Source organism: Bombus pyrosoma, linkage group LG4 (genome assembly GCF_014825855.1).
Source record: "Bombus pyrosoma isolate SC7728 linkage group LG4, ASM1482585v1, whole genome shotgun sequence".
Classification (NCBI taxonomy): Eukaryota; Metazoa; Arthropoda; class Insecta; order Hymenoptera; family Apidae; genus Bombus; species Bombus pyrosoma.
In genome coordinates, this window is record NC_057773.1 from 5,753,009 (window position 1) to 5,780,793 (window position 27,785).

A 27,785-nucleotide genomic window follows, 5' to 3' on the forward strand; every position below is an offset into this window, starting at 1 on the left:
CTTTCATATAAGTTGTAGATCGTGATTTTATTCGCTATGATATTTTAGGACTATTTTAAATTATTTCACAATATTTAGTATATAATAGTACTTCATTAACTTGTTATAGATTAGAATTTTTTTTAACCAGTTGTTGAGAAAGGCATATATCTAAGAAATTTTGAACATCTCTCTTTTCTATTGAGTGTAAGTAAGATATGGATATCTTTGTGATTGGCCCATACCCAAACACATTTGTTGTATATTGTAATACTACATCTATTGTAAGGCCGACTGCACGAAGTTAGTTCCAAGAACTACTAAGGCTTAGGGATAGCAGTGGTTTGTTAAGGAAGTACAATCGCGTCCTTATTAAAGTGACACTACTGTAAATACAAATTCCTTTCTTAGATTTCTTTTGTGTGAATTGTACCTATTACAGTTATATATTTGCCCTAACCTTAATATTGATGAAATATGTGAATGTTATGAAATAAAATAAATTTCTATGACAATTATGAAAATTAAATTAATGTTTATAAAGAGGTTATGATATTCTCTTGATATTATCTTAGTTGTAAGATTGTACATAGTACTTGTTGACATAGTAAAATTATAATTGTGTATTTATAAATATATCTTCGTGAATTATTGAATATATCTTTGAATTAAAGATAAATTTGACTTGTTCATTGCCTTAAATATATATATAATAATTTAACTATATTACTATATATTCTTGTATTTTATTTATCAATTTGATATATCAATGCATAAGTAGATATTCAAAAATATTATTTCTGATTTAGAAATTCGTAATTATAGGATAAATATAAAACCAATTTATGATTGGTCAAAGAAACAAACAACGTACCAAACGGAGTTTGGATTTAGAAAGAAGAACCAATCAAATAACGTGTTTTATATGATCATGCTGTCCGTGAATGTCTACCTTATTTTAACTTTCTGCCTCTAACCTGAGGGACTGCAAGTAAACAATAATCAACAAAGCAGTATTGTAAAAAATCTATATATTAATTGTCCTTGTCAGTCTAAAGATATAGTTAAATTCACAATGGTATATTTTTGTCAATATTCAATTATTTCTTATAGTGTTTCTATGATTTATCTCAAAGTAAGATAACCTCAAATATAATCGAGATTTTCTTCTTAGGATGTGTTTCTAATGATTCGACGAAAAAATATGACCATATTTACCGATGCCAAGGATAATACCACAGTTCTTGAACTTAAAAAAATTATAGAAGGTGAGAACTTCATAATTTACATATATTTAACTTCAGACAATCACATAATGACATTTCACAAGAGAAGGTTTAGTTACTCTTCTTTCTTCCCTTTATCCAAATTTTTATGAAATGTATGAACACCTGTAGATTTTGAATTAAAATAATTTAGGATCAAATAAAACTGCCTCATAGGTATATTGAAAATACCACCTGTGAATCAACAGCTGTTCAATAAGGACAATGTTCCAATGTCAGATAGTAAATTTTTATCTGATTATGGACTAACATCAGCAACTGCAAAACCACAATGTCCTGCATTAGTAGGATTAGCTGTACGTCAAGAAAATGGTCAATTTGAAGCTTTAGAGATGACACCATTTTCATTACCACCTGATTTACCAGATGTTATGAAATCTCAAGAAGCCAATGGACAAGAACAGTCACCTTGAAACATTGTGAAACAATTGATGATAAAGTGTTGAATTCAATACAATTTTATAATTGTCAAATATTTCCAAAAAGGCTAACAGCTTAAGCGAACATGATGTGAATATTAGGTACATACAACTTTATACGAATATTAAAAGTGTCCTGAGGCTTTTTAACTTTATTAAGTGAGATTACTATTAATTTTTGAGACTATTGTTAACTTTTTCGTTTTTGTTGTTTTCTTGTGAGCGATAATCAAGTATCTTATACTTGATCATTTGACTGAAAAAGATAATAAAAAGTAAAATTTATAATCCATTACTCCATTCAAGTTTATTACAATCTTTTATAGGTACGAAAATATTTCAACACTTTGTTATTATTGCCAAGATAGACCAAATACCTCAGTCACATGTAATATATGATTGTAGATTGTATTTTATCTTACAGCGTTTTATAATATTTCCAGTCAAATCCACTCTTATTTGAATACATATTCTAGCTTATAAACTTCCATGAATTTTTTTATTAAGCTTGAGATACAAATGCCTCAAATTTTGTAAAATATATATAGCAATATCACTTATTACTTGAAGTGCAAAATTAAAAAATATTGATTGTAAAAACTTTGAACATTAGGTTTCACAGTTACAGAATAGAAATTTGAAAATGTGATAAATTATAAATAGTGTACGTAATTTTAACAAATCGATTACATTTGATAGATTACACCAAGTAAATAATCATTTTGGTATAAAATACAATACTTCTATCAATTATATTTTACTATACCATGATACCTTGTTAACTTTACTTACATATATTCGTTAATTTATTTATTTGAAGAATTGCATGTATATTTATTATATATAATTATAAACTTAAAAAATTATATGCAGTTTATATGTAATGTATAAGTACATTCAATGTATTTACATACATAATATGAATGTTATATTATAACATTTAACATATAAAATGCTCCTAAATATATTGGAGTATCATTATTCAAAAATTACAATTTAATGCATTAAGTAGGTCTAAATTGCTTAAACTAAACTAACAATATTTTTAAAAAATTAAGATGTCACTATAGTGCAATAAGTTAATTTAATTACTGATTTGTATACATTCAAGCAGGATGTTATTAAACAATGTTTAATACTGTAGGCAGTTTTAAAAAAATTTGAATAACAAGATGTTAACATTTATAAATATACCCTACTACAATGGTAGACCATATAAATCTACATATCTTGGAATTAAAGATAATAAGTAATCAAGCATATAAACCAAGGCAGTTGATATCTACTTAAACATTTAACTTGCTATACATAAAACATATACATAGCATAAACATGGAATCATAAAGTTTGTATGAAAGTATGCATGAATAGTTAAGCTAAGCAATTAACACATTCTACTTTAATAAACTGAATAAGGCACTATTTAATACATTTTTAATACACATATAATTTAAGTTTCCAAATACTGAACCTTTAAAATTTGTAGTGCCTTTTATAAAACAATTAAATAATTTTTAACCATATAGGGATTAATGTAAAATGATAAACAACTATGTATTACTTCATAAAATCATCTTGATTTGTTATATTCTTGCTCTCTTATTTTAATTGTCATATACAAGTCTAAATATAAAATGTTAACAAATCTCATCTCTAGTGCATAAAATGTACAATGTACAATGTTTTCTTATAATTAATTTGAATAAATTTACTAATTTCGCTCAATGGTACTTATACCTTAAAATAGACTTTCATTATTGTATAAACTATACTCTTTTTTTTTTTTATATATATATTCACGTAATGTAGAATATGTAAACATTACTAATTATTTTTGTTTTTATTTAAGAACATTTCCATAATAAATTCTTTATAATATTCTTTTTTACTTGGTATATAATGACCACCTTCATGTGTTATATTTGTCTTATTTATAAACATTTCACTAACCTCCTCCGCCATTTCTATAAAAAAAGAAGATATGAAACAGTTGTTAATTTTATTAATCTACTAAAAAATATCTTTTACCTGTTGGTATAACTTGATCAGTCTTTCCATAAACATGTAAAGAAGGTATGCTTATTTTTCCATCGTAATATATTCCATGGGGTGTACATAATGATTTGAATCCTGATATAATAATTGCAAACTCAAACTTGATCTGCAACACTATAAAATAATTAATAATATTTAATTTATATCCCATTGAATTAATTATATTTAATTTAATCCTATTTTATAATTACTATATTTGTTTTAAGTGTATATTTAGACTTACAATTCTTTTGTTGCATAAAACAGAGTAGAGTAGCAAATGCTGCACCTTGTGAAAAGCCTAAAATGCCATCAAAAGGACCAAATTTTTGAAATGCCTCTTCTATTAGAACTATACTTTCTTCAAAACCTACAGCTAGATCACTTGGAACAACTGCTTTAAATATATGATCTTTTGTATTGAACCACCATCCATATGCTATAATATTGAAAATATTTATTTTCTAATTATAAATATATTAATTATAAACACATCGCTTCCAATATTTAATTTAATTCGTAAAATTCATAAAAAACAATACCATCTTCTTCTGTATCGATATTAAAATTACTTCTCATTGGAACTTTATGTGGGGCCCTTACAAATGTAAAATCAACCTCTTTTTTAAATCCTTTTCTTAAAGAGCCCAATTTTGTTTTAAAAATAACATCTGATTGAGCATATCCATGAATTGCAAGTATCTAAAATATATATACATATATATAGATATATTATAAAGAATATTTTTATCTATATACATACATATATACATACTAATATTAATGATACTAATTTCTTACCCGCAATTTAGTTGTTAAATTATCCATAATGACATTAATAAATCATTTAATTAATATCAAATATGGGATATATATTTAATTATATATAGTTTCTACATATTTCTTATTAAGTTAAAAAGGTTATAAAACACGACTTTTTAAATGTTAATCGAAATGGTTAGAAACAATTTTATTTCATTTGTAATAAAATAATTACAAATTAAAAAGTTTTCCAAATAAATTTATTTGGTTGACTATAGGTGACTATTGACTCTGAAAATTATAGAAAAGGATATAATATATAACGAAGTTAGACAACATTCAAACATTAAAAAACTAGATTAAGTTCAATTTGAACTATGCAATCTAGTTAACCGATTACTGGCTTACTGACTGGTTTTGGTTTACTGACCACTAGCGGTTCAACAGCAAACGCACGTTCGACCGGCAGCTCAGGCGCAGATTCTCCCTGGCGCCGGCTCTGTTTCGGTTTAGACTGTCGGGCGGGAGTATCTGTGCTTTTCGTATGCTCAGATAAAATCGGCCGCTTTCTGTTACTATAGGATAATTAAATTGAATAAAATCTTTTGTTTTCATAATATTAATACTAAATTATATTTATTTTATCTATTACAACGGTTTTTAGTTCAAATGTGAAATAGTTTAATATTTTTTTAAAGTATGATATCGTTCGAAACAATCGCCTTTATGCAGTGGAACATTGCAAAATTTACAAACAAAACATGTTCTGCTTCTTTTTTTTTTAACTGCACAAACTCTGCATTGTCTTTGGGGTTTTAGACTTCGACCGCTGGTTACTATATTTATAAGTTTATGTTTTCCATAATTCGACAGTCTTCCGGGATGGTCTAATCTGGGTGCTCTCCTTGTGGGTTCAGAATTAGGTAGATTGTCATCTTGCTCCGTACAATTAGTTTCACCATCTTCTATCCATGAAACTGCGACTTTGTGCAAGAAATTTTTGTACGTAATATTTTTTCCGTTTAGGATTGTGTATACTCTAAATGAATTAAAAAGTGCACAGTTGATAAAAAACATTACAACCCGTTTAGTCCATTTTTTCGTTTTTCTAAAAATGGAATAATATGCTAGATATTGGTCCGCGCGATCTACGCCCTTCATATATTTATTATAATCTATGATTGAATTAGGCTTTTGTATTGGGACGTCTGATCTTTTACTTTTGCTTCTGGATTCTATTAATTGCGCAGAATGTATAGTTGAGATCATATTGACGTTTTTTCTGCCATTATTCCATACTTCTAACAAAATTTGATGATTCCTACGAAATTCGTACTGACCTCTTGAAAGTTGTATTGTTTTGAGTGATCGAGGAAGACCTCTATTTTTTCGAATGGTTCCGCACACTCGCACTTTATTTTTCAAGAGAATTCTAGCCATTTTTACACTGTTATAGTAGTTATCTTGATAAATCTGATGCCATATGTTCTTATACGGTTCAATAACCGCAGTGTCCTCTAATTTTTTGCCATCAGCAGCATACACATCAAAGTTACATACGTATCCTGTGACAGCTTCAGACAGCACTCTCACAAGTATTCCGTATTTTGTAATTTTTGCGGGATTATACGTTTTAATGGATAGCCTACCTCTCCACGGAATTATAGACTCATCCAAAGATAATTGTTGACAGGGTTTATATACATCGTTAAATTTTCGCCTAAAATAATCAATAACAGGCTGGATTTTAGCAAGCCTATGTGAATCGTGAGGAATGTTGTTATTGTTGCAAAAATGCCAGCTCTGCATTATTTGCACAAATCTGTTCCTGCTCATTACTTGTGAGAAGAATGGAGTTTCTATACTTGGATCAGTGGACCAGTAGTCGTAAAGAACGTCCTTTTTTATTTGTCCCATTAGAACTATTAGCCCTAAAAACTTCTTCATTTCCGGTACCGTTATATCTGTCCATTTTTTCGCTTTTGATGGAATTTTATATTTTTCCATAACCTGATAATGATATCTGTTCGATTCCCTCACCAAGTGCTCGAAAAAGTCATTTCCAAAAAATAAATTGACATTGTCCGTCACACTTTCTGGGGAACTTGGCATAATTTTTATGCCGGGGCTACCTTCGAAAGGTTCCAAAATTATTGCTTTGTCGCTCGTCGACCATATATCATCGTTATTTTCAACGTTATTTGCATTGTCTTCGACGTTACTTATCTCATCATCTTCTGAATCACTATATCTTGGTGGTAATACAGAACCTCGCTTCCGAATAATTGTATCACTGCCATCACTTTCGTCACCACTATTACTTCTTGAATAACTGTCAGGACAATCTGACAGATCATCTAAATAAAACTCTCCAATACCATTCTTTTCGTTCATCGCGAACGGTAAGTTTTTCGAATTGGTATAAAACTGTGGGTGTTTACAAAGCAACGCAACTGACGCAACTGAGCAAGGTACCTTAGTACTAAATAACAAATTACTGCTCATATAATGAGAAAGATTGTTTATCACCATGGCAACCGATTAACTATAGGTAGGTTATAGGTTGGTAAGCGTCGGCGACAAAAAGCCGATTAATAGGTTATCGGTCGGTAAGCGTCGGCGACAAAAACCGATTAGTCTGCTATCGGTCGGTAAAGAGTTAAAAAATAATAAATACATAAGGAAATAATATCAATTTTATCAAAAATGTAATTTATGAACATTTAATTAATTTATGAAATTGTTTCAAATTTTATGTTAAGATTGCCTTAAACTAAATTAAAACACGGAGTAAATTAAAAATGATTTATTGATATTAAAGAAATCATAAATAAAACATGAGAAGTAATAAAGGTGCCATATTTCTTTTAAATATGAACTTTAATAATAAACTTTTTAAATAGTCTTTTACTATGAAAATAACAAAATGGATACTAAGTATTCATTTTCTTGAAAAATGATTCCATTCATGTTAAAGAAACAATATTTTGTTATATCTTTAAATAAAAGTATTATCTTTAAAAATAAGATAGGTACATAATTTACAATGATGTCCTTAATGAATTATTTAGATATGAATGTTTAAAGATCACTAAGATCTACAGCTTCAACTTGTGCACTAATATTTTCGTCATTTTGGCTATCTTCTTCAGTTTCTTCTTCAGTTGCTCTAGGAAAATCCAACTTTGCCCATGACCCAGGTTCTGCTTTCTTTAATTTAATCTCTACTTTAGTAGGAAGCATATTGACACTGCTTTGTGTAATATCAACAATCTATAAGAATGAAATTTTACAGAAGTTAATATTTCGGAATTGTTTAAAAATATTATGTAAAGATTTTAAATACATACTCCTCTTAATTCTAAATCAAGATTATATCTAGAGTTTTCTTCTACGAAGAACAAATCCACAGTTAATCGTATAGGATTCAATTTAATAGATGATTGATCTGGTTGATATTTCTTAGCATAAACTGAAATTACAACAAATGTCCCTGTTTGATGCCAATCCATTCTGCATTTAGCTCTCTTACCAGTATTCTGAAAAATAATAAATTATTTTTTACATAGCAAAATTATTACAATATTTAGATATAGTACTAGAATCTATACCATTGAAAGATATAAATAAAAAATTTTCAAAATAAGAACAAACATACTTTAGAAATCCATGTGTGCTTTCCTTGTGCACATCCTGGTTGTTCTAAAAATGTAGAGAAGTCTGTGGTTTTCTTTTGGCAACAAGACCAATATTTCATTCCTTCGTGGAAGATAGGAACACCAGGATGATGATTACATATTTCATCATCAGAGGCAGGGCCATTGTATGTAGCCTTACATGAATTATTCTTGCAACTTTGTCCAATTTGAACTTTACTTTCACATATGTTTTGTGATACATTAGAAGTTAATCCTTTAATTTGTTCTAATAAAGCAGGTGACACATCTGGCGTTAAATTAACTTGTGGAGTTTCAAAAGGAGGCCTTTCTAAAGCAGATCCATTGCTAAGAGGTTGAGCAATTACTTCGATTATTTCATTCCATTTTGACTTATCAACAACAGGCTTTTCTGGCTCTGCTGGTTTAATATTTGAATGATATGATTTTACACATCCTTTGATATTTAAAAATTCCGTAAAGTCTGTACATTTCTTATTACAACAAGACCAACCTTTATAGGCATCATGAAATACTGGATATCCAGAGTGGTAAATACAATCTCCTGAAAAGATGACAATAACAATAGTTGTAAAGCATTTTGCATGATAATATTTCTAACCTAACTATTAATAATGAAAACAATTAACCTCTGAAACTATATTATATTTCCAAGTTTTCTAATATAGCTTAATATACCTTTAGTATAACATACCTTCCTTATTATCATTCGGATCAAATTTTTTGCCACAGCCACGATTATAACAAGGCAATAAATTTTCTTCCTGCGACATTTTTAACTTTATCTTATTTTAACTTAGTTACACGCGTTGTATAGGATCACAAATACGAGTACGTCAAGCGTATAAGCTACACCGAGTACAACGAGTAACTAGTACACACTAAACGTTTCTGTTTTTACAATTTCGAAAAACTTCTAGCATGTTCTAGAGAATCCCAACTTGTTTTTAAATAAAGCATTTGTAGAAAAAATTCGAATCAATTGCAATTATACTATACAATATAAATATTGCCATGAAAAATATAATAATAAGACAGATAGACTAACATTTATAACAATTATTATGCAACTTTAGCAAGTTAAAGAACAATTTTTGTCAAAAGATTACTTACATTGTTCAATATAAACCTCAATTTGTAGACAGTATTTCATCAATAAAAAATGTAATAAATATTCAAAATGTAATAAAATTGATTAATTAAATCTAAACATTGACTTTATTATCTTCTTCATGTGCATTGTATTACAGTCATTATTTATTTTTGTCAAATATGAAAGACATAATAAATTGACATTCAGCTTATTTATACTACTTTATTGATAAATTCTCTTTATATAAAAGAGTGATATCTGTCTTATATTTGAAACTTTACATAGCTACAATTGATCGCCACTGAGTGAATACATTTCGAAATCAAGCAACAATTCTATGTATTCTATATTTTAAGAAAAACTGTTTGGAGTGTGTATCGAGGTTTGAGAACGTAACATAAATAATGCGACCGATGCAATCTAATGTATAACGATAAAAAAATGCCTTTACTATGAATCATAATCTTTAAAGTATTATTTTAAGTAACTATTATAATAAATAGAATTCAATAATATGTGACATCTTTAACAAATATGGAACTTCAAAATATATTTCTAATATATTACGTTTTATTTACTGTACGAAACACATGTAAGTTTTTTTTATCACATATAAAAAATTATATATTTAATTTTATAATACATTAAATTATTATGCATCTTATTTCCAACTTATACAATTTAATATAATATCCAAATAGTAAAATACGCCTTTTCAGATGGTCTTCATAAAAATTTAAAGTATTATGAAACTCTTCATATATCCCAATTGCAACATAACATTGTAAAACGGGGTATTCAGCATAGTTACCATCCTTATAATAAAATAAATGAATTAGAGTTTTACTCCCATGGACGATATTTTCGATTAATTTTAACACCAAGAAGAGAAGTTATTCATTCCAAATTCAAAGCATATGAAGTAAATGGTAATGGAGAAGAAAAGACTATACATTTAGGTAAAATAGTATCAATATTTATAAATATATTTCTTAAGTTTCTAGAATAAGTTTCATAAATGATTAACAACTTATTTTATTTAAGATCATGAAAGCTTTTATCATGGACGAGTATTTGGTGAAATTGACTCTCATGCACAAATGCATATTGACAATGGTGTTCTTACAGGCAGCATTACAATTTCCGATGAAACATTTCACATTGAGGCATGTAGTTAATTCTTTAAGTGATATATTTTAACATAGCTAATAGAATTTAAGTTACAATTTATTTTTGTTATCTATTACAGCCATCTTGGAGACATCTTCCTCATTTAGGGAATGAAACAATGATCATTTATAAATCATCAGATGTTAAATTAAGTTGGGAACATTTTGAACATGGAGAAGGGCATACACATGGTGCTCCCAAAACTTGTGGATACGTAAAAGAGGAATTAGGTCAATTTACTGTCCTAAATGAGAAATTATATTAGAGTATTATATTTTTATACAAAATTTATATTATAGATATTCCGGTAAATAACGAGGAAGAGAAAGAGGTAGAAGAAAAGTCTGATTCTAAATCACATGAACATTCCAGGGCAAAGAGACAGACAGAAACTTATGAATATACTCCAACGAAAACAAGATGTCCATTACTATTAGTTGCTGACTATCGTTTTTACCAAGAAATGGGTGCTAGCAGTACAAAAACTACAATTAATTATCTAGTAAATAGTTGCATTACTTAATACAAATATCAAATAATTTGTTTTAGATAATAATTTGTTTTTATATATGTTTTTAGATAAGTTTAATTGATAGAGTACATAAAATTTATAATGACACTTTATGGCAAGAAAGACAAGAACAAGATGGATTTAAAGGAATGGGCTTTGTCATTAAAAAAATTGTAGTTCATAGTGAACCAACTCGTGTAAGAGGTGGTGAGACACATTATAATATGGTTAGAGAAAAATGGGATGTTCGCACATTGCTTGAGGTAAAACAATTCTTTATTTAAAATGCCATAATTTTAATTAATAATTGATTGGCTTATATAAATTGTACCTAGGTTTTTAGTCGAGAATATAGTCACAAAGATTTTTGTTTAGCTCATTTATTTACTGATCTTAAATTCGAAGGTGGTATATTAGGATTGGCATATGTTGGGTCACCTCGTAGAAACTCAGTAGGTGGAATTTGTACACCAGGTATATTAATGAATATTTTTTATCTATTTATAGATAAATCAATATAAACTTTAATGTTTCATTTTAAATGTTCCAGAATATTTCAAAAATGGTTACACATTATATCTCAATTCAGGTTTAAGTTCCAGTAGGAATCACTATGGACAAAGAGTTATCACAAGAGAAGCAGACTTAGTTACTGCACATGAATTTGGTCACAATTGGGGTTCTGAACATGATCCAGATATAACAGTAACTTTTTTAACTTACTTGTGATTTATCGAACAGTTTTAAAATAATTAGTCTAACAATAATAGATTAATTCTCATACATTAAACAAGTGATATTTTTAAATAGGAATGCAGTCCAAGTGCTAGTCAAGGAGGTTCATACTTAATGTATACGTATAGTGTTAGTGGATATGATGTGAATAACAAGGTATATCTAATTAACATAAAACAAGAATAATATGATGCTAAAAAAATATTTATCATTAATTATTTACGGGTTAGCGTTTTTCACCATGTAGTTTAAGATCTATTAGAAAAGTATTACAAGCAAAGTCGGGTCGCTGCTTTTCCGAGCCAGAAGAATCATTCTGTGGTAATTTACGGGTTGAAGGAGATGAAGAATGTGATGCAGGATTGCTTGGTACAGAAGACAATGATGCCTGTTGTGATAAAAATTGTAAACTTCGTAGAAGTCAAGGAGCAGTTTGTAGGTAATTATCCATTGTTATACAAATTTCTCTCTAATCTATTTTTTGTAGATTCAATATCTTTTCTAAATATTTAATATTATATATCTTTCCAGTGATAAAAATTCACCTTGTTGTCAAAGTTGTGCATTCATGCCATTAGGTGTAAAATGTCGCGATGCACAATATGCTACATGCGAACAAGAATCACGCTGTACAGGAGCATCTAGTGAATGTCCTAGATCTCCACCAATGAAGGATGGTACAGGTTGCCTTGAAAGAGGTCAATGCAGACTTGGAAAATGTGTACCATATTGTGAGACACAGGGTTTGCAGAGTTGCATGTGTGATACAAGTATGGTTTTTATATACTGCTGCAAATAATAATCAAAGATATTATATCTCTATATCACATATTTATTTGTAGTTGGAGATGCATGTAAAAGATGCTGTCGAATGAGTTTAAATGAAACATGTTTCCCCATAGATCCACAAGATATTTTACCTGATGGAACACCATGTATTCAAGGTTTCTGTAACAAGGTAGGATTGACAAAATTTTAGTAATTTAAAAGGATCTTACTACACTTTGTACACGTAATTATAGAACATAATTATAAAATATTTCTAGGGTATTTGTGAAAAAACAATTCAAGATGTAGTAGAGCGATTTTGGGATATTATTGAGGACATAAACATTAACAAAGTTATGCGATTTTTAAAAGATAATATAGTAGGTGCTGTTATAATTATTACTGCCATTGTATGGATTCCCACTAGCTGCGTTATTAGTTACATCGACCATAGACGAATTAAAGAAAGTGAAAAAAAGTGGCGTTGGAAGCACACAGATGAACTTATTCACCCAGATGAGCAAAGACAAATTATCCGTATTGGTGGACAACGGCAGAAGATACCTCAAGTTACGCAACAATCGTAAATGTTTTAGCTACGATTATTTCATCACGAACGCGAAAGTGTCGTGGTTTATAAAATTCTAGTCATAAATATCTTCAATTTTTATATTACAGATGGTTTTCATTCATTATGTAAATAAAGAATGTTTTTAACGTAAATGATATCAAAAATAAATTTAATAATATTAATAATTAAAGCGAAAATTTTATCTACTTAAGTAATATATGTATACTTATATAATTTTTTATTTATATATGTATATGTAAAATTTTCATTAGATTTTGTTTATATATTGTAAAAGATACCAAAATAAATACCAAAATTTTTAGACAAATTGAATTTCGAAAACATAAAAGAGTATAATTTTTATTTTGATTGTTAATTTGAATGTCATGTTCATCTTTTCAAAAGCACGTGCTACAAATCGTAGCGCTAACCTCTAAAATTTTGTTACGTGTAATTTTGGTAACGTATTTCCTCTGATACATGATACCCTAAACCTCATAATTGCATCAACGTACCAGCCGGTACCAAATAATTTGTGAAGTAGTTGTTGAAATTTTCAGAAAAATGATAGAAAAACTTCCGGAGACGATTAATTTTCCAAAAGAAGAGGAGATCATTTTAGAATTGTGGAAAAAGTGTGATACTTTTCAAAACTCTTTGAGGTTGTCGAAAGGAAGACCAAAATATTCGTTTTACGATGGTCCACCGTTTGCCACGGGATTACCTCATTATGGGCACATACTTGCAGGAACAATAAAAGATATTGTAACAAGGTATGCTTATCAATCTGGTTATCATGTGGAAAGAAGATTTGGCTGGGATACTCATGGTTTACCTGTAGAATTTGAAATAGATAAAACATTAAATATAAAAGGTCCTGATGATGTTGCTAAAATGGGTATAGCGAACTATAATAAAGAATGTCGAAGCATTGTAATGAAATATGCAACAGAATGGGAAACGATTGTAGGTAGAATTGGCAGATGGATAGATTTCAAAAATGATTATAAAACATTATATCCTTGGTATATGGAATCCATTTGGTGGATTTTTAAAGAATTATACAATAAAGATCTTGTATATCAAGGTGTTAAAGTAATGCCTTTTTCTACGGGTTGTAACACTCCTTTATCTAATTTTGAGTCAGGACAGAATTATAAAGATGTTGTTGATCCTTCTATAGTTGTATCATTTCCTATAGTGGATGAACCAGGTGTTTCTCTCCTTGCCTGGACTACTACTCCTTGGACTCTACCCAGCAACCTAGCACTTTGCTGTAATCCTACCTTTGAATATGTAGAAGTTAAAGATCATTCATCTGGTAATGTTTATATTATATTAGAGTCAAGTTTAGAACTTGTTTATAAATCTAAAGATTCTTATACTGTGCAAGGTAAAAGGAAAGGATGTGATTTGAAAGGAAAGGTATATAATCCTCCTTTCCCATATTTTCAAAATCTAAGAGAGAAAGGTGCTTTTGTAGTATTAAATGATACCTATGTCACAGCAGAGACTGGAACAGGTATTGTTCATCAAGCACCTTATTTTGGAGAAGATGATTACCGGTGTTGCTTGGAAGCTGGTGTCATAACGAAAGATCAGGAAATCGTATGCCCAATTGATAGTTGTGGATGTTTTGTAGAACCAGTACATGATTTTGTTGGAAAATATGTAAAAGATGCTGACAAGGATATCATTAAATACCTCCAGATAAATAAAAAATTAATTCATAGTAGTACTACTAAACACAGTTATCCATATTGCTGGAGATCTGATACACCACTAATATATAAAGCTGTACCCTCGTGGTTTATCAGGGTAGAAACCATAAAAGATAGACTTATTACAGCAAATAGTAATACTTATTGGGTACCAGATTATGTCAAAGATAAACGATTTGGTAATTGGTTAAGAGATGCTCGTGATTGGGCTATTAGTAGAAATCGATATTGGGGTAACCCAATTCCTTTATGGATTTCAGAAGATGGGCAAGAAATTGTATGTGTAGGAAGTATAGCAGAATTGGAGGAATTGACTAATACAAAAGTAACAGATATTCATAGAGAAAGCATAGATCATTTAACTATACCATCAAACCGACCAGGATGTCCACCTTTACGACGAGTACCTGAAGTATTTGACTGTTGGTTTGAATCTGGATCAATGCCATATGCACAAATGCATTATCCTTTTGAAAATCGGAAAGAATTTGAAGAGAATTTTCCAGCTGATTTTATTGGAGAAGGTATTGATCAAACTCGTGGATGGTTTTACACTTTATTAGTTATATCAACAGCTCTTTTTGGGAAAGCTCCATTTAAAAATCTAGTAGCTAATGGTTTGATACTTGCATCTGATGGGCAAAAGATGTCTAAACGTAAAAAAAATTATCCAGATCCTGTGGGAATTGTTAATAAGTATGGAGGAGATGCTCTTCGTTTGTACTTAATTAATTCTCCTGTTGTAAGAGCAGAAAATTTGCGTTTTAAGGAAGAAGGAGTTAGGGATATTATAAAAGATGTGTTCTTGCCTTGGTACAATGCATTTAGATTCTTAATGCAAAATATTGAAAGATTTGAAAGAGAAGAAAAAATTAATTTTATATATGATGAATCTAAAAAAATATGTTCAAATAATATAATGGATAGATGGATTTTATCTTTTACACAAACATTATTACAATTTTTTAAACAAGAAATGCGTGCTTATAAGTTATATACTGTAGTACCTCACTTGATAAAATATATAGATAATCTTACCAACTGGTATGTAAGAATGAATAGGAAACGTATAAAGGGAGATGGTGGTGCAGCTGATTGCCAACAAGCTTTGTCAACTTTGTTTTCTGTTCTTTATATAATGGTTCGCGTAAATGCGCCATTTACACCATTTTTAACAGAATTCATGTTCCAACGATTAGTTAAATTACTTTCAGTATCTGAAACTAACATGGATAGTGTTCATTATCAAATGATACCAGAATCTAATTTACAATTAATAGATGAAAAGATTGAAAAGGCTATATCTTATATGCAAACTATAATTGAACTAGGACGTGTTATCAGGGATAGGAAAACAATTCCTGTTAAATATCCATTACCAGGAATTGTAGTAATTCATCAAGATGCTGAAGTATTAAAAGAAATAGAATCTCTGAAATCATATATTCTAGAAGAACTTAATGTAAAAGAATTAACTGTTACTACAGACAAGGAGAAGTATGGTGTTAAATTGAGAGCAGAACCAGATCATAAAATACTTGGAGCCCGCCTTAAAGGAGAATTTAAATCTGTTACTCAAGCTATTAAAGAGCTTTCTGATGAAGAATTACAAGTGTTTATTGCAAAGAAAGAAATTACTGTCCAAGGTCATAAATTGGAAGAACAAGATTTACGACTGATGTTTAGTTTTACAGGACCAGCAGCTGAACAATTGTGTAAACAATATGAGGCTCATAGCGAAGGAAATATTTTAATATTGCTAGATGTTACTCCTGATGAAAGCATGCACAATGAAGGAGTGGCAAGAGAAGTAATCAATAGGATTCAAAAACTGAGAAAGAAAGCTCAATTAGTTCCATCAGATGAAGCCATTGCATATTATGAAATACAAGATCAAGATAGTAATTTGGCAAAAGTAATTATCAGTCACAAAGATTTTATCGAAAATGCAACTAAAACTCCACAAGAGAATATATCAAAAATGCCAAATAATGCGAATGTAATTATAGAAGAAATGCAAAAGATTAAAGGCATTGACATGAAACTTGTCTTAGTAAAAACTAAAATAGATAAAATTGAAAATAACAAAATAAATGTGGAACCTTTTTTAAAATATGTAAACATTGAACTTATAGGTATAAAGCCAAGATTTGGAGCAACTAGCTGTGTAGGAACTGTATTGTTAGAAACTCCTAATTCATTAGTTCCTATTTCTTACAAACAATTAAAACACGAAATTGAGTTAATATTCGGTATTTATGATTGCGCTTATAATTTACACATCGACAATAAACCAGTATCAGAGGAAACAAATATTTTATCATTACATAAACAAATAATAAAAGTAATGAAAATAGGTTTTGCTGAAACTGAAACATCTACAGTATTAAAACAACCAATTTGTAATTTTATTAATATCAGTAGCACGTTAGGGAAAGGTACTATTCTCCTGGAAAATCCAAAAGGAAATTTTTGTTTGAATAATACAACGTTAAAAGAACAATTAAATATGTTCTTTAATAAACTAAGTGTTTCTGAACCTATACCTAAAGTGCTAAGCGATTTATGTGGGAAGACGCTGCAATTAAGTTAATTTCTATTTAAAAGCGATTTTTCATTAATTATTTATCTTTTATTCTACGTACCTCATTTTTAAAATGTTTTTCAAGGTTTAATAATTCCATTTAAATTTAAATTAAGGTTGGTACGAAATACATTATAAATCATACATTGCATATTTAAATATTAATTCTGGATTGGTGGTAACTTTATTCATGTATTATATTTATTTATTTTATATAAGACTTTATAACTTGTTCAGTTTTTATAAAGAACAGTATGTAATTGCAACAATTTTATAATTAAGAAATAAACGATTATTATATTATAAACCATACAATATACAAATATACCTTTTTCTATTGAATACATTTTTTAATATTATTAAATTTAAATGAAAAATAAATTTTTATTTACATAAAATCAATCAATAAACTATAAAATATACTCATGTGAGAAAACATCAAATAAATAACTATTTATTTCGCATTTAATAAAAATCGTGATAGTACCACAAAATTTGATTTTTCTATAAACTACTATAGTACAGTGTATTGCAAAAGTAACGATATATCACTGTCTTCAATGACATCATTTGTCCGAAAAAGTAACGACTTTTTTCTTTTCTGGAAGTAATATGAAGTGTATCTTCTAATAAGTTACAATTATGATTGCTTAATACATTATGAGTTATGTATGTACACACCGTTAATGACTTTTATTTTTTTCAACAATTCACGTAATGGTACTTAAAAAATGTTATTATTACAGGTAATTTTCATTCTAATGTTAGAAGTTTTGGAAGATTATAAAAGTATAATGATTTTGTTCTAATAACTGTAATTTATAATAGTTACACAGCATATTCAAGTTTAAGTCACATATAGGTAATGTAAATTTCAAATTCAATAAAAAATATAACGAATGTATAAGTATATAATAAATTTTGCGTTCAAAATGATATAGTGTCATTGTAATTATCGTTTATAATATTTATTATGACTAATTCAACAGTTCAATAACATTTATCGAAAATTAATTTCATAAATATATATATTTAAATGAACAGGTATTGGCTAGTTAGTAAAATACTAATCGTCCAAATTTATTTAATGTTATATATGTTTCCATTTATAATTGTAATATTTTATATAAACCCAAAGAAATTTTCTTATTAAATTAAATATATAAATAAAAACATTGAGCTTAATGCACATAAATTTCAATTCAACATCAAATTTGAAATGCAACCATACTATCTAAGTATACTTCAGCTCTTATTCATGTGAATTCTTTTATACATTGTTAAAAATCACAATAACTCTTCATGTTCTCCTTGATGTCAGGAACCAATGTGTTCAAATGATGTTACACTAAAACATACATATCGACGTTTACAAAATCATGTTCCAAAGTAATATCTTGATCAGTTTCTTTCTTAAAAGTTCACGCAATATTTCTCTTGTCTTGATTGAGAAAGATATTACTAACTAATGACATAATATTAAAGCTACTGACATTGCGAAAATTGCAGTGAGGGCGTACAATGCGAGCGTAGTACTCGCAGTAAAAAATTGAGCATAATGATATCGGGAATACCAAGCAAAACCTAACATGACAGTCAAAATGATCACTAATGGTCTACTCAAATCCCATTCGTTATGTACTGAACTAATTCCTGTACCAACAGGAATCTCAGGAAATGATTGAGGATTAAAATACATTGACGACGAATTATCTAATGTTGATGCTTGAGATGGTACAGGATTTGGTCGTGGTTGATGAATCAAACAATGAACTACACAATTGTTATACAAGCCACATTTTTCCAATGTTTGATCATCAGGATACAATACTTGACCATTAAAAATTAGACGCACTAATTTTTGTGCATCAAGTTCTGTTTGGAAATGTCTCCTGAAAAATGTAAAAATTCATTATATATATTTCACTTGTAAATATTTTTTAACATGAAGAATCTATTAAAAAAAAAAGAAATAATAGAAACCTTTTAAAATCCCCAACTAATTCTTTCAGGCTACCAGTAACTATTTTTTGATCATCGTTTATAAACTTTAGTTTTATACTAATTTCATTAGCATCAGTGTCTAAAACATTTTCACATTCATGTTCCATGGGTTCATTACACGTTGATGTTGATATACTTGTCTCTTCAGGAGGGTTTATTTTGGTTTGTTTTTGCAACTTTGTTGCACTATCATTAAATGAATCCATAGCTTCAATAAGTACTTCCTCTGTAGCTGTTGCTTCAGACATTCTATGTGTGTCAGGAGAAATTTCTCCATCCGTATCTATTGTGACAGACAATAAATAGTTCTAATGTTTCTATTATGTTTTTAGAAGTATTTTTAAATATGACATATCACCTGCATTAGATGGTTCAGGACAACTTTGTGAAGTGCTATTACTATCATCTGTAATTGGTTCTATAGTTTCTTCTTCGGTTACCTCCAAATTTGGAGGTCGTATAAACGAGCTTGCATTTTGATGAGTAGCTCTAAGTTCAGCAAGACGTGTGCGTGTTCGATGTATTACAAGTACTGTGCGTATTAATGGTTGATCTGTAATACTTGTGGAATACCAGGCAAGCCATCCTACTAACAGTACAACCACAACAATACAAAAATCTGTTACTTCATCTCCTACGCCTTCGATCAGAGTCATTTCTATGATCTAAATTAACCTGTATAAATAAATATAAATATATAATAACAAAAATATTAATACCATTACAGAAAGTGAAAAGATTAAATAATCATGAATGATTTATAGTGATTCATAATTCATCAAATATGTTTATATTTGTTATATATATTATGTTTGTTATATGTCAATTGCAACTATAAAATATTACACATCAAAAATACTTAGAATTATATTATTCAACTTTCACACTACATAACAATAATGCTACTTCCTTAAAAATCTTTTCATGCATATATTGAACAAAAAAAAAATAACCCTGATTTCTCAGTTCAATGTCTTTAAGGTGAAATCGATATTATTTTTTCTACATAAATTAATACATGGGAATAAAATTCTACAATAAAACGAGTAACACCTTGAACAATTATAATAAATTTGCATTACTTTTTCAATATTTTCTAGAGTAGTAAGCGAATGTTATTATACATTTTAAGGAAGTTTGAACATAGATAGTAATTTAGTAATTTCATACGATTTATTTTATATCGTAAAGTAAAATTTCCGTTACCCCATATAATTCTTTGCCGCCTTTGCAAATCACTTATTCTTACCTCAATTTATACAAATTAGACAAAACAGAACAAAATTAAAGCTTCTCCAAAACCACTTATAAAAATCTCATCTACAAACATCTGGAGATGACGTAGATAATTTATGACAACCAGCGACATATAAGAAGGCGCGAATTCTTTTAATTATTTCAAAATGATATATAATATATAAGGTTATAATTCGGAATTACTTTTTATATTCATATAGAAATCAAATATGATATAATAATATGTAACGAGTTACATCATGTTAGTACTATATGAACCTTATATATGTAGATACATGTATTTATAAACTCGTTTGAAAAATTAAAAAATAACGTAAATCTACCTATTCCATGCGAAGTTATTATCATAAATCAAAATTATATTACTTCATATTTATTAAAAATAAAAGACTTTAAAATATTGTATTATGTAAAACAATAAAAATTATGAAATAATAAATCTATAACAATGTAAATGGATCAGTGCTTAAATAAACAGCGTAGGGCACGTTAAATCTAATAAATTCATAAAAACATGTATTATCTATTAATTTATAATAATCTTATAACAAGATAATTTTTAATATGCTAAAAGAGAAATATTGTTATGTATATTACACCACAAAGATATCCTATGTCATAAATGTCATAGTATTGAATACGTGTAAGATATGCATGTATACCATATACCTCAGTATAAGTATGCATGTATGTATCAAGATATACTATTTTGTTCGATTTCAATCACATGACCTACACGTCAAAATGGCTGAGCTAATTGCGGTACCGTTGAAGAAACCGTCTGATGTTGATGTAATTAAACCACTTACAAATATTATTAAATCAACGTATAATAACTCAAACGATCAAAAAGATTATACGGAAGCAATTGCAGATTTTAGTAAATTAAGAAATAATGCTTTGTGGCGAGCTTTCGAGAAATATGAAAGTTCTTTGGAGGTTATATACAGGTATGACTCATCTTTAATTATTATTTTAATTTTAATTATGACAGTACACTAAAAAATGTGATTATAATCTGCTTCATGAAATTTGCATTTAATGTGAAATATTCCAATGAAGGAATTTTTAAAAACAACCGAAGATTAGTGATTCGTAATGTTTTATTAAGTTTGTACTTTTGATGTAATTTTGATAAATTAATGTTGAAAGATATGCAATTATTATAATATAATAAAATAATATTATTAATGATTAATAAAAATTTATTTCTAGGTAGTGACATCTTTTTAAATCAAACTTATGTTTTCTTCTTCTTTTTTCTAGTTACTATGATCAATTGTGTGCGTTAGAAGGCAAGATACCTGCTCATGAGTTACAAATTCCATTTAAGTGGAAAGATGCATTTGATCGTACAATATTTGGTGGAAAACTCAGCTTGAGTAAGATATTTTAAATATGCTTTTTCATAGATTCTTAACTGATTAATGAATAGAGATAAGATAAACCCATTACTGATTATATCAGTATTTTGAATTTCAAATAATATTGGTTTTGTGATATTTAAAATAATATATGATATTTGATTTTTCAGCAATTAGTACATTAGCATATGAAAAAGTTTGTGTATTATTTAATATTGCTGCTTTGCAAAGTTCAGTTGCAGCAGCACAGTCTTTAGAAAGTGATGAAGGATTGAAACTGGCTGCAAAGTTATTTCAAGTAAATATTTTAATTCCATTAATTAAATATGATATAATTGGAAAATGATATAAATATTCAATTTGCTTTGGTATAAAAAATGATTCATCTAAATATTGTATGAATTTTAGCAATCTGCTGGTATCTTTAATTATCTTAAAGCAAATGTTATGATGGCTATTCAACAAGAACCAACACCAGATATCAGTCCAGAAACATTAGGAGCATTATCTGCATTAATGCTTGCTCAGGCTCAAGAAATATTTGTACATAAAGCAATCCATGATGCTATGAAAAATGGGATTATTGCTAGACTAGCTGCACAGGCAGAAGAACTGTATGCGGATACATTAAAATTATTTCAAAAGGAGATTTTCAGGGCATTTTGGGATAAAGAATGGGTTCCTTTAGTATGGATCTATAATTTTATTTACATGGAATTTATACAAAATATATAAAATAATTGTTCATGACGTAATAATAATAGATTGCAGGAAAACAAGCTGGATATCGGGCAATGACCGAATTTTATCAATCATTGGTATGCAAGAATAACAAGTTAATTGGAGAAGAAATTGCCAGATTAGAGGTAAATCTTAAAAGCTGGAAATATATTAAATATGTAAACATGAAAATAAGTCAAAAGTAATTAAAATGTACATTTTTAGCATGCTGTGGAATTGTTTAAAGCTGCGCAACAACGTTCAAACAAATCCCACTTATTCCAAGACTATGCTAACAAAGCACAGAGGAATCTAACAGAAGTAAAAAAGGATAATGATTTTATTTATCATGAAAGAATACCAGATATAAAGTCTTTAGAACCAGTTGGAAAAGCTAATGTTGCAAAACTGTTATCAATGCCTGAAGTTCTTAGCTCCAACTTTAAAGGTTTGTTGTATATAATAACAAATTTAAAGAATTTTTTTTAGTATAATTTCTTTTATATATACATTATATAATTTTAGATCTTTTTGCTGATTTATTACCTGTTAGTGTACATCAAGCATTATCATCTTATGAAGTTCGTCGAAATGAATTGGTTAATTCAGAAATATCTAAATTACGCGAAATGACACAAATTTTAAACGGGTATGATGATTATGTAAATATATTTAAATACTGAATTTTTATTTGATGTCTAATAATTATGTTTTTAGTGTGTTGGCAAGTTTAAATTTACCAGCTGCTATTGAAGATACAAGTGGAACTGAGTTACCTCAATCTGTATTAGAGAAGGCTCAATATGTAAAAGATGCAGGTGGAATTCAAGCTTTGGAAAATTCTATGAAAGAATTGCCTGATCTATTACAAAGAAATAAAGAACTTTTGGACGAGGTAAAGAAATGCATGGATTATATACTTTTTTTTCGATATAACTGTTCAATCATTACTGTTTTTATAGTGTGAACGAATGTTACAAGAGGAACGTGAGTCTGATGATCAATTAAGAGAACAATTTAAAGAACGTTGGACAAGAATACCTAGTAGTCGTTTAACAGAGCAATTTATTATTACTCTACGGAAATATCGTGAAATTATTAATAATGCTGTATCCGCTGATAAGGTAAACGTGATTGAATATATGCATGGAAGATGATTTGTAAAATAATTATTTACATTAAATCTTTTAAGATAATTATTATATCTTATAGGTTGTTCGCGAGAAATATGAAAATCACAAAGAAAGTATGGAAACTTTAAGTTTGCATGCAAATGATTTGATTAATGCTGTGCCAACTGGATCGGCAGTTCAAGAAACCAATACTGTTGTTCAACTTAGGAAATTAATGGAAGATGTAGGTATCTTACACAAAGTTATATTTTTTATATTATTTTTTTAGATTACTTATGCTATTAATTTCTTTTAAGATTGAAACATTAAAAACAGAACGCGATGTTATAGAAAGTGAACTGAAATCTGCTATTACCGATATGAAAGCAACGTTCTTGTCAGCGCTTGCAAAAGATGGTGGAATTGATGAACCAAATTTATCAGTTGAAAGCATAGGTAAAACTTATGGACCTTTACAAAAACAAGTAAGAGATAGTGTTGCTCGCCAAGAACAGTTAATTGCTGAGATTCAGGTATGTATAAAGGATTACAAAATTATATTGTAATAATTATTTTGCATATTTACAATATTTCCTATGATACATACTAATTTTAAAAACAATTTTAGATGTGTCATACACAATTTACAGCCGAACAATCTGGTAGAGGTAGTTCAAGAGAAGCAATGTTATGTAAATTAGCAGCTGCTTATGATGCATTTAAAGAATTGAAAGGCAACTTAAACGAAGGTGCTAAATTTTATAATGATTTAACACAGGTAAATGGCTGATCATAATCCTTTCATGTTATATTAGAATTAAAATTTATAATTTCTTATATTTTTATAGTTGCTAGTAGTCTTCCAAAATAAGATATCGGACTTCTGCTTTGCTCGGAAAACCGAGAAAGAAGAACTACTGAAGGATTTAACAACAAATTTGAGTCATACTGGGCCAACTCCAACTCCTAACATTCCATCTCATCACGGAGGTATAGATTAGATTTTTATAATATTGCATGTATTCTCTATACAGTTTATTAAAAAAAAAATTTTAATATTTAGCAACATCCGGACAAAGCCAATCAGGGATAGAACAAAGTGGATCATCGCAATTACCGTATCCTATGCATTTTCAAGGTGGAATGCCTGTACCGTATGGAGCTGGTCCTACTACACCATATCCTACATATATCTCCCCTCCTATGCCTACAACGTATAATCCATATGCAACAATGCCTTACCCCGCGCAAGGTGATATAAAAAATGCAGGATCATTCATATTGTTACATGACATTTTGGAATATACTTTATATTTGGAATTTTACTTTTAGGAGGTTATAATCCATATCAAAATATGCCTCCAACTCCTTATGGTGGATACGCGACTCTGCCACGTTATGGCGGTAATCAACATCCTCGCCAAGGACATCCGTTTTGAAGAATGAATATTTTATATACGTATACTGTGATTGCATAATATAGCATGAGGAATTTATAAGAATGAAAAAAAAAATGTATATGATATAACGTTATGGAAGTTAATGCGAAATATGTTTCAATCTGTCCAATATCGAGCAGTAAAGAAATTATACGTTGAAAATCAATTTTGAAGAAATTATATTCCTTGATTGTTATTGTATTTCATGCAGTTGAATTTTGATATAGAATGTATTACTACGTGATATGTGTTAAGCTTTAAACATTGCTTCAGGAAAAGAAAAAAGATTTAAATATGATAATGCTCGTGCAATTTATAAATATATTTTGTAACATAATATATTGTAGTCAATGATTATAACGCCTACAAATCGTAATTATTTCATTGTTACTAATATTCTAACCTTTCTTGTATTTATAAACATACAATCCTATGTATTAGCAGTATTTCAATGCATAATAATTTGATGATGTTTTTATTTCTAAATTGTAAACGACAATTCTCTGTAATAAATTGAAACAATGTAAAATTTTTTAATGTGATTACTAAGGAACTCACTACATTTACTTTTGATTTTAATAAATATTTATGATACGGCATAATATTTATACATATATTTTTTTCCTCTCAATTAAAAAAATAAACTAAAAAGATTCTGAAATAGAGATTATCTTCCTAATACATATGTATGTATTTCTGCAAAAGCCTATCAAATGAATCTGTATACGTCAGAAGATGATTATCTGTATATGTCAGCAAATGATCACATACCTAATTTTGTATTCTATACGGAAGTAGACGAAGTTGTTGAAAGTGAAAAATTATGGCATTTTTAAGCAGAGCCTTTTTATCAATAAGTTTATGTGTTCTGTTATTTCATATAACTGCTGCATTTAGTAAATATTCTGTAGAAGCAAATAAACCGAAATATGAAGATCCTTTACAATTCCCAACCTCTCTTCGTGAATTGGACAAACCATTTCGTATGGCAAAATTAAATGTACTATGGGTAAAAGCGAAAAATGTAAGAATTAATATATTACAAAGATATATTACTAATATATGTAAAAATATATACATACAGATTAATCTTTTTTGTAGCGTTTGACAGATACAAAATTGCAGTCAATATTCAGTGACCTGAAAATCCACGATAAAGAAGAAATTGCATATAAACATTTTAAGTCTGAAGGAAAAGATCCGAATGGCGAAGAAGAAGCGCGTTTAAGGAAAAAATTAATCGGTAATCTGGAACAAAAGATGACTTTAATATATTTATAATATGTATTTTGTATTGAATTTTTGTTTTTTAAAGGAATTATGAGCACTTATGGATTATTAGAGTACTTTGAAGATACAGAGAACCCAGAATTATTAAAGAGACATAAAGCTTTAAATGATGGTAATAATTATATTTCTAGAGATGTTTTTAAAGATAGCAGATTAAACAAACTGTGGGCTAAAGCCGAATTGGCAGGTTTTTCACGTAAGTGCCACGGAGAACTATTTACATTTTTAATCTCAACATTGTTTAATCGTACTTAATAAATATAATAAAAATATAGATGAAGAATTACAAACTCTAAAGGAAGAGTTTCAGCATCACCAAGATAAAGTGGATGAATACATGAATCTTTTGAAAGATGTAGAAGCTGGTGATCCAGAAACATATAAAAGTTAGTAATTTCATTATATGTATATTATAAAATACAATAACTTAAAGTAAGTAAAATAAATTTCATATTTGTCATTCCATGTATACAGACAGTCTACATCATAAACCAGAGAGTTGGAACGAAATAGATCACAAGGAAGAAATTTCTAACAAGATTCCTGAAAAAAAGTTAGATTATTTAGAAAAAGCATCTTTACTTAGGTATAGATATTGCACATATATAATTAGTATTACAAAAATATAGTAGATATTTCACTACTTTTAAACATATAATTTAACTTTTAAATGTATAATTGAATTGAATAAATGTATAATTTCAGAGGAAAACATTTGGAAATTAGAAATGGATTTGATCGTTTGGATAGATTAACTGCAAAAGGACCAAATCATAAAGAATTTATAGAACCAAAAGTTCAAGACTTATGGCGTATTGTATTAAAATCTCAATTCTCTCCAGAAGAACGTGCTTCGTTAAAGGTATTTATATACACGTATAACTATTGGAATTTTATTTCTATACTTGATATATTATTGATATTGTATTTTATTATTAGGAGGAACTGTTACACTATGAAGGAAGATTGTTGAAATTGCGTCATTTACACACGGAAGCTGCTTTAGAAGCCGCACGTCAAGGAAAACCGTATGATGTAGAAAATTCTACTATGGAACATCATATTAAAAAACACTCGAGAACTGTTCAAAAGCTTCATGCAGATCTTGAAACAAGGATTTTGCAAAGACATTCTGAACTATAATATACATATCAACAAATTTACACAAATGTTATTACTTATATAATAGTTTAATTGTAACTAAAAGTTATTGTAGTAGTTTTGATAGAGTTATTAAAAAGTTTTGATACGAATTTGAGATTTACAAAGATCTAATTTGAAAATTGTAT

At 28.4% G+C, this 27,785-nt stretch overlaps 9 protein-coding genes across 11 annotated transcripts; 5 read left to right on the plus strand and 4 right to left on the minus strand.

Annotated features, from left to right (window-relative positions):
* The first annotated feature begins 901 nt into the window (after positions 1 to 901).
* On the plus strand, positions 902 to 2,419 carry LOC122566952 (elongin-B). The gene is made up of 3 exons (XM_043724944.1): positions 902 to 1,057; positions 1,154 to 1,247; positions 1,422 to 2,419. The coding sequence occupies exons 1-3, from the start codon at positions 1,055 to 1,057 to the stop codon at positions 1,676 to 1,678; spliced, it is 354 nt and encodes a 117-aa protein (XP_043580879.1). The 5' UTR covers positions 902 to 1,054; the 3' UTR covers positions 1,679 to 2,419.
* Positions 2,420 to 3,239: 820 nt separating this feature from the next.
* On the minus strand, positions 3,240 to 4,660 carry LOC122566950 (esterase AGAP003155). The gene is made up of 5 exons (XM_043724941.1): positions 4,520 to 4,660; positions 4,261 to 4,420; positions 3,963 to 4,157; positions 3,713 to 3,853; positions 3,240 to 3,648 (listed from the first exon to the last, which is right to left on the minus strand). Exons 1-5 carry the CDS (start codon positions 4,544 to 4,546, stop codon positions 3,509 to 3,511), a joined length of 663 nt encoding a protein of 220 aa, XP_043580876.1. The 5' UTR covers positions 4,547 to 4,660; the 3' UTR covers positions 3,240 to 3,508.
* Positions 4,661 to 5,357: 697 nt separating this feature from the next.
* On the minus strand, positions 5,358 to 7,208 carry LOC122566949 (piggyBac transposable element-derived protein 4-like). Its single transcript, XM_043724940.1, has 2 exons — positions 5,821 to 7,208; positions 5,358 to 5,519 (listed from the first exon to the last, which is right to left on the minus strand). The coding sequence occupies exons 1-2, from the start codon at positions 7,010 to 7,012 to the stop codon at positions 5,503 to 5,505; spliced, it is 1,209 nt and encodes a 402-aa protein (XP_043580875.1). The 5' UTR covers positions 7,013 to 7,208; the 3' UTR covers positions 5,358 to 5,502.
* Positions 7,209 to 7,465: 257 nt separating this feature from the next.
* Positions 7,466 to 9,111, minus strand: LOC122566719 (cysteine and histidine-rich domain-containing protein). 2 transcript variants are annotated; one of them, XM_043724382.1, is made up of 5 exons: positions 8,852 to 9,111; positions 8,651 to 8,701; positions 8,139 to 8,554; positions 7,831 to 8,019; positions 7,466 to 7,753 (listed from the first exon to the last, which is right to left on the minus strand). In XM_043724382.1, the coding sequence occupies exons 1-5, from the start codon at positions 8,928 to 8,930 to the stop codon at positions 7,562 to 7,564; spliced, it is 927 nt and encodes a 308-aa protein (XP_043580317.1). In that variant the 5' UTR covers positions 8,931 to 9,111; the 3' UTR covers positions 7,466 to 7,561. The 2 variants fall into 2 exon arrangements, with proteins under 2 accessions (XP_043580317.1, XP_043580316.1); XM_043724381.1 differs by having other exon boundaries at positions 8,139 to 8,701; positions 8,852 to 9,100.
* A 273-nt stretch (positions 9,112 to 9,384) lies between these two features.
* LOC122566715 (ADAM 17-like protease) lies at positions 9,385 to 13,175 on the plus strand. Its single transcript, XM_043724375.1, has 13 exons — positions 9,385 to 9,842; positions 9,970 to 10,209; positions 10,295 to 10,416; positions 10,500 to 10,650; positions 10,720 to 10,922; positions 11,000 to 11,194; positions 11,267 to 11,405; positions 11,482 to 11,636; positions 11,742 to 11,822; positions 11,897 to 12,105; positions 12,198 to 12,436; positions 12,509 to 12,624; positions 12,713 to 13,175. Exons 1-13 carry the CDS (start codon positions 9,785 to 9,787, stop codon positions 13,019 to 13,021), a joined length of 2,217 nt encoding a protein of 738 aa, XP_043580310.1. The 5' UTR covers positions 9,385 to 9,784; the 3' UTR covers positions 13,022 to 13,175.
* A 247-nt stretch (positions 13,176 to 13,422) lies between these two features.
* LOC122566711 (isoleucine--tRNA ligase, cytoplasmic) lies at positions 13,423 to 17,620 on the plus strand. Its single transcript, XM_043724364.1, has one exon. The coding sequence runs from the start codon at positions 13,570 to 13,572 to the stop codon at positions 17,317 to 17,319; it is 3,750 nt and encodes a 1,249-aa protein (XP_043580299.1). The 5' UTR covers positions 13,423 to 13,569; the 3' UTR covers positions 17,320 to 17,620.
* A 642-nt stretch (positions 17,621 to 18,262) lies between these two features.
* Positions 18,263 to 26,092, minus strand: LOC122566718 (transmembrane and ubiquitin-like domain-containing protein 1). 2 transcript variants are annotated; one of them, XM_043724379.1, is made up of 4 exons: positions 25,978 to 26,092; positions 19,673 to 19,989; positions 19,294 to 19,597; positions 18,263 to 19,202 (listed from the first exon to the last, which is right to left on the minus strand). In XM_043724379.1, exons 2-4 carry the CDS (start codon positions 19,968 to 19,970, stop codon positions 18,776 to 18,778), a joined length of 1,029 nt encoding a protein of 342 aa, XP_043580314.1. In that variant the 5' UTR covers positions 19,971 to 19,989; positions 25,978 to 26,092; the 3' UTR covers positions 18,263 to 18,775. The 2 variants fall into 2 exon arrangements, with proteins under 2 accessions (XP_043580314.1, XP_043580313.1); XM_043724378.1 differs by lacking the exon at positions 25,978 to 26,092 and adding an exon at positions 20,564 to 20,700.
* LOC122566713 (programmed cell death 6-interacting protein) lies at positions 21,298 to 25,735 on the plus strand. Its single transcript, XM_043724367.1, has 15 exons — positions 21,298 to 21,521; positions 21,838 to 21,953; positions 22,106 to 22,233; positions 22,344 to 22,622; positions 22,700 to 22,801; positions 22,881 to 23,103; positions 23,181 to 23,304; positions 23,373 to 23,550; positions 23,618 to 23,779; positions 23,868 to 24,011; positions 24,085 to 24,300; positions 24,396 to 24,545; positions 24,616 to 24,757; positions 24,831 to 25,019; positions 25,100 to 25,735. Exons 1-15 carry the CDS (start codon positions 21,316 to 21,318, stop codon positions 25,204 to 25,206), a joined length of 2,466 nt encoding a protein of 821 aa, XP_043580302.1. The 5' UTR covers positions 21,298 to 21,315; the 3' UTR covers positions 25,207 to 25,735.
* LOC122566717 (alpha-2-macroglobulin receptor-associated protein) lies at positions 25,978 to 27,749 on the plus strand. The gene is made up of 7 exons (XM_043724377.1): positions 25,978 to 26,230; positions 26,308 to 26,449; positions 26,522 to 26,692; positions 26,772 to 26,882; positions 26,971 to 27,082; positions 27,202 to 27,358; positions 27,436 to 27,749. The coding sequence occupies exons 1-7, from the start codon at positions 26,030 to 26,032 to the stop codon at positions 27,637 to 27,639; spliced, it is 1,098 nt and encodes a 365-aa protein (XP_043580312.1). The 5' UTR covers positions 25,978 to 26,029; the 3' UTR covers positions 27,640 to 27,749.
* Positions 27,750 to 27,785: the final 36 nt, after the last annotated feature.